The following is a 12,922-nucleotide window of genomic DNA, read 5'->3' on the forward strand; positions in this document are numbered from 1 at the left end:
CTTTTGATGAAAAAATACAAGTAATAAATCGTACTAACCGCGCTGCATGAACTCGGCAATCTTGCAGGCACATGGTAGCCCGCAACTGGACTGAACCTTGCACCCACATTTGTTAACATGTCTTTTAAGGACTTTGTCTAAGCGTACAATTTCATCAGCCATGATGTCCAAAGCTTTAAGTGAAACCTTTCCCAATAGGTCCTTCATACAGTTGTAATTATGTTTCCCCTTCCGGGTCCCGTTGCTATACCCCAGTTGGCCCCTTATTTCTGCTTCTTGACTGATCAGGACAGAATCAACACATTGGAGGATTCTAGTAAATGTGCATTTCCCCCCTCAATTCTTCCTTCAGTAAATGGTGCTCGACCTCCACTCTGTTTGTGGTGTGGTTTTGGTAGTTGAGGTGTTCATCGACCCAACAGGACACAAACTGCTCTCGGTATGGGGACAACCAATTATCGGTCAGGTACTTGTAGACGCCTGGAAAACCCCCAAGTTTTTCCTTTAACTCCTTCTCATTTGACTTAAACTCGTCAAAAGTCCTAGACTGATAGACTTTTTTACACCAAACGTTAAGCCTGTCAATGTTAACATCTTTCTTCATCCGCAATGCCGGTTCGCAGTGCTTGATTATGTTTTGCCATATATGGTACCTACAAAGCAGATGTTTCGCTTCCGACATAACAACCTTCAAAGCTCTCATCAGGGCCAGCTCCCTGTCAGTAAGAACGACACGAACGGCAAAGCTATCAGCAAGGGTGGACCGAAGACATCGTAAAACCCATTGATAATTTGCCTCCCGCTCGTTTACGATAAACGCATACGCTAAACTGAAGGTCTTCCCCGTTGAAGTCACGCTGACGATCTCAACTAGCGGCATGTTGTAGATGTTAGTTTTGTACGTGGAGTCTATTTCAATAACCCAGGGAAATGCGCGCCATAGGGTCATTGATGTTGGATGAATGAAAAACAGGTTCTCCAAGCGTCCATTTTTGTTATTTGTGGTGAACTAGTAAAAGTACCTTTTCTCTTGCAACAGTGAAAACATAACCTGCGATTAATGACCAAGATAGAGTAAATAAGTCAATTCCAACAACGTAGTACAATAGAATATTTAATGTTTGTACCTGCATTGGAGTACGCCCTGCTTGGCCCGACCTTCTTCTCGCTTTTAGGAAGTTCGTAATGTCTCCTTTGCGAGTCAAGTTTCCTGGAAATTCAAGTTTGAGGTTTACCAGGATCTGATGTGGGTACAAACCGCGATCCGATTGGGTCCCCACAAATTCCTTTTCTTCATCCGTCATCTGTCTAGCGTATGCATTCCCTTGCAGATTGGTAGTTGGATCATGATTGTGTCTCCAATCCTTGACAGTTAACCTCCAACCACCATCACGCCCAGGGCGGCCTATTAAAGTGAAGGGACAACCTATCTTACTGGACCGTTTGGGTGGGCCAATTAACCTTGCATCGCGCGCTCCACCGTGGTGACATATAAGTGTCACTTTATTCACCACCTCTTTTGAGTTTTGTTCGTCCGCCGTATAACTAGAACATAACCCAAATCCATTGCTGTTCTTTGAGCCCACTCCGTTAATTCTTCAAAGGAACCGAACACCTCATCAGTTTCAAAGTCCCCAGCTTCGCATTCATATTCACCGTCTGCATCAGGTTGCTCAAACACATTATCCGGCACTTCAATACGTACATTTTCTGGGTCTGCCCAAATATCCTCCAAACTATCCATCTGAAACAATTCAAGTAAACATCAACCTCAATAACTATTAATGGTGTCCATACTCTATATATATATATATTTACATCTATACTCAATATATATATATATATATATATATAAACAAAACGCTTGAAAAAGAAAGATACACAATACCATCAACTACAAATACTGTTAAAATATATATCTTGAAACGCTGGAAACAATACGCTTGAAAAAATACAATACGCTTGAAAAAATATATATCTATACTCAAGAAATTTTTTTCAGAAACTTATATTATTTCAATATAGTTCCGCAACATATATATACTATCTAAAAATGATGGGCTACCATCATTTTATCCTATCAAAGAATGGTTCGGTATGGCAAATTTTCATTCCCAAGGTCGACACAGTATGGCATGCATTATTGTACTACATGACGACTGACTAAGCTTGGTTGATGAAAACGAGGTGCCGCTAATGCCGATGACGTGGCACTTCGTTTTCATCAACCACAAGTTTAGTCAGTCTTCATGTCAGCCTGGTCGGGGGTCCCACTATTAGCGGCGACGTCGCCGCTAATAACCTGGTGGGTTGACCCGTTGACCTGGTGGTGTTACCCAATGCCTATATTTATACTGATGGTATATATGATTCTTATATTTTTCTGACAATTGACTTGATTTTATAAAATATTTATATTTTTTTGATAATTGACTTGATTTTATAAAATATTTCAAAGGTTGGTATGACAAAAATATTCTAAATGATTTATGGGTGTATAATATTCTTATTATATCAAAGGTCCAACCCTATTAAATACAACTATTATGTATTAAAGGTGAGTCTTTTTATATATCATAGTGAATAATTTATTGTCATAAGATCAATTTCAAAATTAAATTTTATGTAATTTAGTTACCACAAATTTAGGTGGGTATTTAAAAGTTTACTTCACCTTTAAATTTTTTGAAAAATACAAATTAATATTATCAATTGTCAAGGTAGACGTGTTTGTATTCTTAATTGCAATTGTTATTTAACAATAAATTAAAACAGGATTAACATGTTTTTGAAGTGACACGTGGTGTAATCTTTGATCGACATGTGTCTTTTAATTTATTTATTTGGTTAAATTAGTTTTTTTAGTTGTATATAAATTCAATTTTCTTATTAGACTTAGAACTAAACTCTAACTCTTGGCTTATTAATACAAAAGACATTATAACCTTATTTGATTGATTGTTTTTCTTATTAAAAAATTGTCTCTTTTTCTTTCTCAATTATTCAACTCCTATTATTTATATTAATCATAATAAAGTTATTAACATGAATACTTTAAAAATTTGAGTTTGCGATATGAAATCACAAGACTATTTGCCATCATCCACTATGTTTACATATTCCGATTTTAATATATATCTAAAAATTTAAGATAAATCCAAAATTTTAACTACACATATATTATATTTATCATTATTGGTTTTATAATTTAAATTCGATCATCGATTTACTTTAACAACAATTTTTTCATACTCACGAATCATGTATAAGGCATATTCGAATTTACTTATGATACATTTTATATAGCTACCGTACATCGTACGGGTATTAAGACTAGTAAATTAATAAAGAGAGATCGTGTAAAGTAATAAATACTATATAAAAAACAATCATTTTTGTTAATTTTAGATTAAAAATATACAAAACAATATCGGATTTTAAAGCGAACACATCTAAAAAAACAGAAGAATTCAAAAAATATATATATTGACAATAGAATTATCGAACACCGTGAGCAAAAGATGTAACACCCAATATAACATCACGGTGGATTTTGTTTTCAGCTGCCGTGATCATAACCCAAAACTTTAATCAGATAGAAAACTGATAAAATAGCTCATGCTACCATATAAAAGCGAAAAGATGTATGAGTAAACTTTAGGCTATCAGTTTGGGTTTCCCCCTCATTGCATTAATCTGCTCCAGAATATCCACCACTTGTTTCATGTCAGGCCGTTTTCGTGGTTCCTGTTCCAGGCAATGAAGGATGAGTTGAGCGAATAGCATTGCAGCTTTACTAGAATATTGACCATCAATTTTTGAATCCATTAACATCTTTATCTTCTTCCTGTTTGGGAGCAACGGCTTAGCCCAATCCACTAAGTTGTGTTGTGGACCAGGTCTTCTCGTGTCAAGTGCTCGTAATCCGGTCATCATTTCCAACAGCACAACGCCAAAACCATAAACGTCACTCTTCACATATAAATGCCCTGCAAATTTGGTACCATTTACACACTCATATAGCATAATGCCGCACATATTAAACTTTCAAAAAAAAGTTAAAAGTTGATTAAAAAAAGATAGTAAAACTTGGGAAAATATGTGGAACCCATGACTTTTTCGCTATGAAGAAAAACATTGACGATTGCATCACACTTAAAAAATTGACTTTGACATTAATGTAATGGTAGACTTTGATTTTCATGATCAAACTTCACACTATTTTGTAAAAGAACACTTTAAAATGCTCTATGAGCTTTTCAAAGCTTAAACTCGAATATCACTTAAGTATTAAATTTTGTTATGAGATATCACCTGTAGCAATGTACTCAGGAGCAGCATACCCGTATGTCCCCATGATCCTTGTTGTTACGTGTGACATTCCACCTGAAGGACCCAATTTCGCCAACCCAAAATCTGAAATTTTTGCGTTGTAGTTCTACATATAGTCAAAATATAACATGTAGATCATGGTCAAGAAAACCACCACAGTACAAATATCATAATCTTGCCTTATATTTTACATGGATCAATATAAAACATTAGGCGGAAGAGGAATATAGAACAAGTATCATACTAGTGATGTCTGACATTAGAATATGCAAAAGGTAAAGAGTAAAACTATAGACAACAAAAAAAAGATGCAATATAAGCAAAAACATGGTTTTATATAAATCTCACCCCATCAAGCAATATATTCGAGGCCTTAATATCTCTGTAAATTACATTGTCATCTGAACTGTGTAAAAAAGCTAGTCCCCTAGCTGCACCTATGGCTATTTTGAGCCGTAGAGCCCAAGAAATTGGTTGAACCGCAGAACCTCCTGCACACCCAATAAGTGTATAAGATAAAAGGTATGTAGAAGTTAGACATCAGTTTTTTTTATTATAATTCATGTAGACTACTTACGTCTAAAGAGATGATTTTCTAAACTTCCCTTCTGCATGAATTCATAGACAAGTAGAAGGTCTTTATCCTCCCTACAGTACCCAAGTAGCTTCACCAAGTTAGGATGACAAAGTCGTCCCAAAAAGTTTACCTCTGACTGCAATTTTTGATCCAAGAAGCCATTCAGGTCAACCAATATAGCCTCTTCTTAAATAATAATGAAAAATCCCAAATCGAAAGAAAACAAGTACATACTCAAAACGCAAACATTGTATGAACTATTCTTGTAACGTAATGACTCATACAACTAATACGGTAAACACTTTATTTCAAAACTTTTAACAGGCAAATTCATTTAAAAAAAATGTATTGCACTATACACATGAACAGTTATAATAGGTTACAGTTCATCTAAGAAATAACAACTTTAGAAAGTTTAAAACATATGCTAGAATAGGAATAGTTCAATACACGTTTAATCAATTTGATATAATATATAACAATCAAACTTATGATAACATAGGTAGACAAATAATTCAACTTATGAAAATGAACTTGATAATTAAGGTGGTTTTTTCATTGATTGTGATTTGTGAAAGACTAGTAGACCAAATTAGAGAATAGAGATAGTGTGAGTATGTTGCTATCTAATTCAAATTTGAGATTTCTAAACCAGTGGTGGTTTCTATTCTCTTTCATAGTTACCAAAGTTTTGAACAGGGGAAGAATCAAGTCAACTTATTAACGAGCTACTCGAGTTCAAACTTGTTTAAGTCGAGTATGAGCATAGTAGTTTTTGAACTCGAGTTTGAATTGAAGAGAAACTTACATGAGTTGAGTTTTAAAAAATAATATTTGGCTTGGCTCGATCGAAAGTTCGTTTAGTGATTCAAGTTGAGCGAGCTATTCGAGCTTCACGAGTCACACGAACCCAACGAACTTACTCAAATTCACGGGTCCAGGGGCAGCACCCCTAGGAACGGGGTAAACTTGGAAATCTTTTATTTCCATGAAAGTGTTTTATTAAAAATGCCTTAGAAAATTAATTTTGGAACTTCAGAGTTGTTTAGCAACTTTGAAAACCCATAAAATTAACTGCCTAATGGGCCTAATAGTCATTTTTTCTCTCTCTCGTTCTTTTCATTCAAACACAAACACAATGAAAGTTGTCAATCTCTTTGATTGAATATTTTGGGGTCAACCGCCAAACTGATTCAATGTGCCTTTAGAGATTCTAAGTATCCGGTTATTTGTTCGTTTTTACTACATATCCCCAACAGATACACAATCTAGAAATTAAGTTGAAAACAAATTACCTTCCTCCCTAAAGGCAAAACATATAAAAAATAAAACGGAAAGGAAAGAAAAGGAAAAAAAACAAACCTGCCATTCTTGAAATCCTTGAACACTTTCATGATTCAATTTTTTAATAGCAACCAAGGTTCCGGTGGTGGCACCTGTCTTAGAAGGCAACATTGTTTTTTCGTCAACCCAGCCTTTGTAAACGGTCCCAAAACCGCCTACACCAAGAACCATGTCTGATTTAAAGTTTTTAGTACAAGCCTTCAAGTCTGAATATGTATAAACTTTCAAATCTGCCGCAGACAATACCTCACCACCATTTGGTGAAATACTTATATTACTACCACTAGAAGTACTAATCCCAGAAATCCCAACACTACTTGATGTCCCTACAAACCAACAAATTATTGAAAATAAATCAATAATAAGGAAAACTAAAGTTAATAACCAAAAACATATATATATGAACCTAAAAGAAATGAAGCAAGCAACCTATAGTAGAAGAAGGTTTGGTGGGTGTGCTTGGATTGGCAGATATGTTGGAATTTACATCTACACCACCACCTGTACCTTTTATGCAGTTTCCCATTTTTATTTTTAATTTATGTTTCCATGGAATAAATGATGATATGATAACCTTTCAGATTTAGTCTTGTTTCAATTTTGAATGTTTATTTGTTTGGTTGTGTGAAGAACAAAGGAAGAAGGAAGATGGGTGGACTTTTGAAAGAGATGGCTTAGTCTACAAACACTACCTGTTTTCCAGACTTTTTTTTATTATTATTATTTATTTATTTAATAGTTATTCATTTATAACACCTCAATCATCATTCATTCAATAGTGAATAGAAATGGGTTTTGGAGAAAAAAAGCTGTCGTTTTGAACTGTTAAATTGATGACAAAATTGTAATTACAATTCAATCTTTAGGCCATATATCTACCTATTATTGTATAAAAATAATCATACTATTAGTCACACTCAAACATCACAAAGCTTTCTACGTTAGAATGTTTTTCAATCTCCAATTTTTGGGTCAACAACTTGCCTAATGGCTATGCTTTACTTGCCAATTTCATATGAATTTAACTAGTGTTATAAATGGACGGGATAATCAAATGTTAAAAAAAAAAAAGACAAATATATTAAAACCAAAAAATATAAAACAAAAAAAAACAAAAAAATATACAAAAGCCAAATGAAAAAGTTAATAAAAACCAAATGCTACATGTGAAAAAATATAAAAAACAAATGTTTAAAAAATAAAAACAAAACCAAAATATATAGCGTTTTTCATAAAGTTATAAAAGAATAAAATGTAAAATAAGGTATAAAAAACAAAATTTAAAAAAGATTAAAAAAACCACAAATTATATAAGGTTAGAAGGTAAAATAAAAAAAATAAAAAAACAAAAAAGGTAGAAAAAGAAAAGGAAAAAAAGAAGGAGGGAAAAAACCAAAAACAATAATAATAAAAAAAAATAGTATTTATAGTACCTATGATCTTCTCACATGAAATTCTATCATATTTTATCATACTAACTTATCAACCCGGGTTCAACTCGGGACACTTAATTAATATTTAAAACCAAAAAAGAAGTATGTATATAACTTGTTGTCAATACATTATAATTTGATACGGAAATAACTACATACTTGCAAAGATGAACATTAATATATATAACTGATTAGGGTGATGAAAAATTAAAAATGGTAAATATGAAAGATGAAAAATTAAAAGTGGTAGCTATGAAACTAAAATTAAAAAGTTAATATACAGTCCATTATGTTTCATATTAATTAAAAAAAATTAAGGTTAAAAAAATAATATGAAAAAAAAAAGAAATGACATATTGCCTGATATAAAAAATAGTTTTTGAAAGAAAAAAAAAGTCTATTATGATATCATATATTTTTAAAAATAGTTTAGGAAAAAATAATGACATACCACATAAGTAAAAAGCTTCTAGAAACAATCTTGTTTTATTTATATAAGAGATAACAATATATATGTTATTTATACTACTTTATAAGTCATTTATACTCTTCAAATTTTTTTGAAAATATCTTGCCACCTACCCAAATTACCTCTATTCTTTGTTCATTTAACTTAGATATATCCCTCAAACGATAAATTAACTACACGGCCTATTTTATATAAATTTTTTATAATAAAACCCCACCACCACTGCTAGAACTGGCATTGCCATCGCGGCTATCACCATCCTCCTGCCACCATCGTCACATCTTGCGGGCATATATCTAATATTAAATAATTAATATAACATGATATCAAAAACACCAGTAACCATGTGCTTATAGCCTCCATATCAATCCTAATGTTGGCCCAGATGTGGAGGAAAAAATATATATATAGGAGAAAGATCAAATAAGAAGGTGTCTTAAGGAGAGAAGGTCTTATGAACCAATCAGAACGTGACATGTGGATTTAAAAAAAAAGAACGCGGTGGCATTTTTGTAAATAAATCAAACTTTTGTAAGTCTAGTTTTGGGTCAGCTTGGGTCTAGGTCAGCTTAAGTTATGATCAGCTTTGTCTGTCAGCTTGGTTGGTCAATTTGGTTGGGTCAGATTGGTCAGCCTGGGTTATGGGTCAGCTTGGTCAGTCTGGAATCTGGGTCAGCTTGGGATCTACATTTGTGTAGATTATGTGTAGTTTTGTGTCAAGCTGACCCAACCCACGCTAACCAAGCTTACCCAAGCTGACCCAGACCACAAGCTAACCCAACCCAACCCCAAGCTGACCCAACCTGACCTCAAGCTGACCCAAAACTTATAATCTACATTTGTGTAGATTGTGTCAAGCTGATCCAACCCAAGCTAACCAAGCTCACCCAACCTGACCCAACCTGACCCAGACCCCAAGCTGACCCAACCCAACCCCAAGCTAACCCAACCTGACCCCAAGCTGACCCAAAACCCATAATTTACATCTGTGTAGATTGTGTCAAGCTAACCTAACCCAAGCTGACCCAGACCCCAAGCTGACCCAACCCAACCCCAAACTGACCCAACCCCAAGCTAACCCAACCTGACCCAATCAGACCGTGACCCAAATCTGACCAAACTGATCATGCTGACCAACCAAGCTGATCAGAACCCAAGCTGACCCAGACCAAGCTGACCACTCAACCTGACCCAGAACCCAAGCTGACCAAACAAAGCTGACCTACCAAGCTGATCATAACCAAAGTTGACCCAAAACCAGACTGACAAAATTTTGATTTATTTACAAAAATGCCACCGCGCATTTTTTTTCATTTTGACACATGTCGCGTTCTAATTGGCCTATAGGATCTTCTCTTCCCTCTCTACTTAAGACACCTTCTTTCAGGATCTCTACTATATATATATATATATATATATATCAAGGGTAAAGGATTAAAAAAAAATTAAAGGATAAAGATATTCACATAAATGATCATAATTTGAGCACATGACTTTGTTTTCGACGTGCGACTGGTCTAATGGTAGGAATGAGTAGTATCAAGTTACAAATTGCTATAGGCGGTTTGGGTCGACCTTTAGGCCCAATAACACCATTGAGTTATTGGACCTTTTATGTGTTTTTCGTTTTTTCTTTTACTTTCTCTTTGTCATGGAATTCGGCCAACTTGTTTGTTTATATGTTCATATCATATAAACCTAGAAAGTGATTAGTTTTATCAGTTTATAAAAAAATCACTTTTCTCTTTATCATTTTGTGTAGTAGTCAGAATTTTTTAACTTTCGATATTCTTTTGAATCAACTAGTATTAGAAGAATTGTTCATGGTATTCCTTTGAATCAAGGTGTTCGATTATTTATTCAAATCTTCCGCCTACATCAAATCCAATACTCAACGACATATCTAAATTATAACATCATTTTTTTCTAACATCTTTTATTTATATTTATCGATACACAAAAATTATCAAACATCTAACATTTTATTGGTTACATATGTTTTAACGTGTATAACACAGCACAATAACCCAGTTGTTATACTGAAGTAGAATAAGATTAAGACATCTATAGGACGTATCGCCAGAACTGTTTTCAAAAGAGCACCAGATTCTCTGATTCATCACCTACAAAAGTAATAATTCAATCTGAGTGACTAAGACTAAGCTGAAATTTTTTGGCCAAAATTTTTTTTTTTTTTTACTTCATTAGAAGACTAAGCTGAAATCAATACTTGTCACTTAATATATACCTGAAAGAGATTATGCCTTTGGTGGAGTTGGACCCGAAGCTTGTGGAACGGCAGGATATATCAACTTCGGATTATGGGCAAAACTTAAACAATAGAGAATTTGATGTCAATGTCATGCAGGCCTATTAAATTTTTACTACTCTATAATTTCTCAAATTAAAAGAACTAAAAACAGACCTGACAGCTGTGAACTGTGAAAAGGAGCCGTTGGTAGGAACATATCCTCTTAAACGGTTGTTTGATAGATCACTACGATGATAAAAGACAAATACATTAAGCTTTGTTACAACCATTACACGAAACACAGAAATGTAGGCAAACCAAAGTTGATACTCACAGAACTTTTAGTGTGGTTATGGAAGTTAATGAATATGGAATAGTTCCTGTCAAAGCGTTGTTGTTGAGACGGCTATTCTTGCATAAAAGCAGAGAAACACCACCATTATTTCCAAAAAGATGATCATGATCATCTAATGATATATAATATTCATAATAAATAATAAAAATAATAATAACAAAATTCTTTATGGATTGTTTGACTTAAATTGTGCTATATGTCAAAAGGAGCAAATAAGTCAAGTTAAAAGTAGTCATAAGAGGAACGGGTTAAGAAAAGTGTTAGTAACCATATATAATGCCTCCTAAATCAATCAGAAGATTTAGCTCGCCGTGATTTTGTAACCATACATAATGAAATTATTATGTTAAAGATAAAGTGTTTATTTTTTAAGCAATCATTAAGATGGCCCATATGAACAAGAACCTGTTATGATCTGTTTCCCAAATTACCCATATTGCCACCTCTGATAAGATAGAATCTTATACAGTAATGACAATGAAAGTAAAATCAATTTCAACAAGAAAATAATCTGAATTGTGAGAAATCATACAGGAAGCAAAGTTTGTGAAGCTTGCCCAATGATTTTGGAATGTGACCTGATAACCGATTCATGTAAAGATCCAAGCTCACCAAGTTCTTTAAGTTCCCAAGCGAATCAGGAATTACTCCGTTGATGTTATTACCATAAAGCTGCCTGTCAGATGTAGAAGATACATCACCTTTGGTCCAACATGAATCACTATTAGTTAGAGTTATTGAAAGAGGTAGGGTGAACAACATTTGGTAACAGGTCAAAACGGGTACATGTTATTTATAAGGGTTCAAAATGGGTTAGAGTTCACAAAAAGTACACATTCGGGTGACTTTTTCACTTCTTGGCCACTTTGACCCATTTCTATTTGAAGCTATTCATAAATAAATTGGTGGAAACAGAAATCTCTAGAGATGAAACACACTTATTATCTGAATAAGAGAACTTTCACAGGCAGCAAGTAACACTTACAAGTACTTTAAATTGGAAAGCTGACCAAGCTGTGAAACTAGTTGACCGCTCAAGTTCGCATGTCCAAGATCACTGTTATTCACAAAATCCAGAACATAGATTACTTTGTAAGAGTCTGCAATCGAAGAAAAAGCTACCATACCAACTCTTTTCAAAATGGTGGATAAGCTTACACTCGAGTAACACTGTTTTCACTGTTGCAAGTAACATGAAACCATGTACACGGATTGACGAGGGTTGGATCCCAACTTTGCAGAACATTGTTGCGATCAGTCAATTGTTTCTTAAAGGCGTACAAAGCATCACCTGTCTTACACATGAACTCAATTAGCGCAATTGAAAACATCATCATACCAATACACAAAGTATAGGCATTCTAACTTGGATAGATACGATACACCTTGAACTAAAGTTGAACATATTTTTAAACGTTTATCTCCGGTTATATATTCATCATGTTCATCACATATAATGAGACTGTAAATATAAAATAAAAATTACGCAACTGTTAGTGATGGTACATACCTTCAGAATTCCCATAAACCCCTGACAAGCTACATAATGCCAAAACAAACAAGAAAGCAAAAGCAGAAATCCAAGAGGGAATACGTTCCATTATAGAAACAAAACTTAAAATCTACTTCAACAAGGTCTTCAAGATGTTTATTATATATAGTAGTAAATATAGTGGGTTATACACTAATTAAATGCACAAATTGAAGAGAGTTGAATAAAATGACTTTGCAAGTTAGGCCAATTCATGATATGTTATGTATAAATATCACTCCAAAATCACATGATATGTTATGCAGTACCAATAACTACAAAGTAGAACAACAAAAAAAATTAACATATATGATATTATATCATTATCTGCACATAACATATAATCTGATTACTAAAAAAAATCAACGAAGATAATATTTCACCATTTATACACCCACACACCTTCATCACAAGCTCGTCGGTGAACCAATGCGAAACTGATGAGATGGTGCTAATGGCATCAGTTTAGAAGAGTCATTAATGTGGCAACTGATGCGGCACTGGTACCTTCCATTTGGCAACGCTCTAAGTGATTACGCGTTATATTGTGCATTGGTGTAAAGTTGGCCACAATTTTTACCCTAAAACAATCCTGCCAACATTTTAGCAGTTTGGTGTCAATGATAATTT

At 33.9% G+C, this 12,922-nt stretch overlaps 2 protein-coding genes across 2 annotated transcripts; both read right to left on the reverse strand.

Annotated features, from left to right (window-relative positions):
* Positions 1-3,360: 3,360 nt before the first annotated feature.
* LOC122599181 (probable serine/threonine-protein kinase PIX13) lies at positions 3,361-6,975 on the reverse strand. The gene is made up of 6 exons (XM_043771643.1): positions 6,683-6,975; positions 6,272-6,579; positions 4,910-5,045; positions 4,681-4,823; positions 4,315-4,438; positions 3,361-3,989 (listed from the first exon to the last, which is right to left on the reverse strand). The coding sequence occupies exons 1-6, from the start codon at positions 6,777-6,779 to the stop codon at positions 3,658-3,660; spliced, it is 1,140 nt and encodes a 379-aa protein (XP_043627578.1). The 5' UTR covers positions 6,780-6,975; the 3' UTR covers positions 3,361-3,657.
* A 3,438-nt stretch (positions 6,976-10,413) lies between these two features.
* LOC122601371 (LRR receptor kinase SERK2-like) lies at positions 10,414-12,362 on the reverse strand. Its single transcript, XM_043774135.1, has 7 exons — positions 12,272-12,362; positions 11,920-12,052; positions 11,747-11,818; positions 11,294-11,437; positions 10,741-10,812; positions 10,581-10,652; positions 10,414-10,486 (listed from the first exon to the last, which is right to left on the reverse strand). Exons 1-7 carry the CDS (start codon positions 12,360-12,362, stop codon positions 10,414-10,416), a joined length of 657 nt encoding a protein of 218 aa, XP_043630070.1.
* Between the last annotated feature and the right edge of the window lie 560 nt (positions 12,363-12,922).

The sequence above is a fragment of the Erigeron canadensis genome, chromosome 5 (genome assembly GCF_010389155.1).
Source record: "Erigeron canadensis isolate Cc75 chromosome 5, C_canadensis_v1, whole genome shotgun sequence".
Lineage (NCBI taxonomy): Eukaryota > Viridiplantae > Streptophyta > Magnoliopsida > Asterales > Asteraceae > Erigeron > Erigeron canadensis.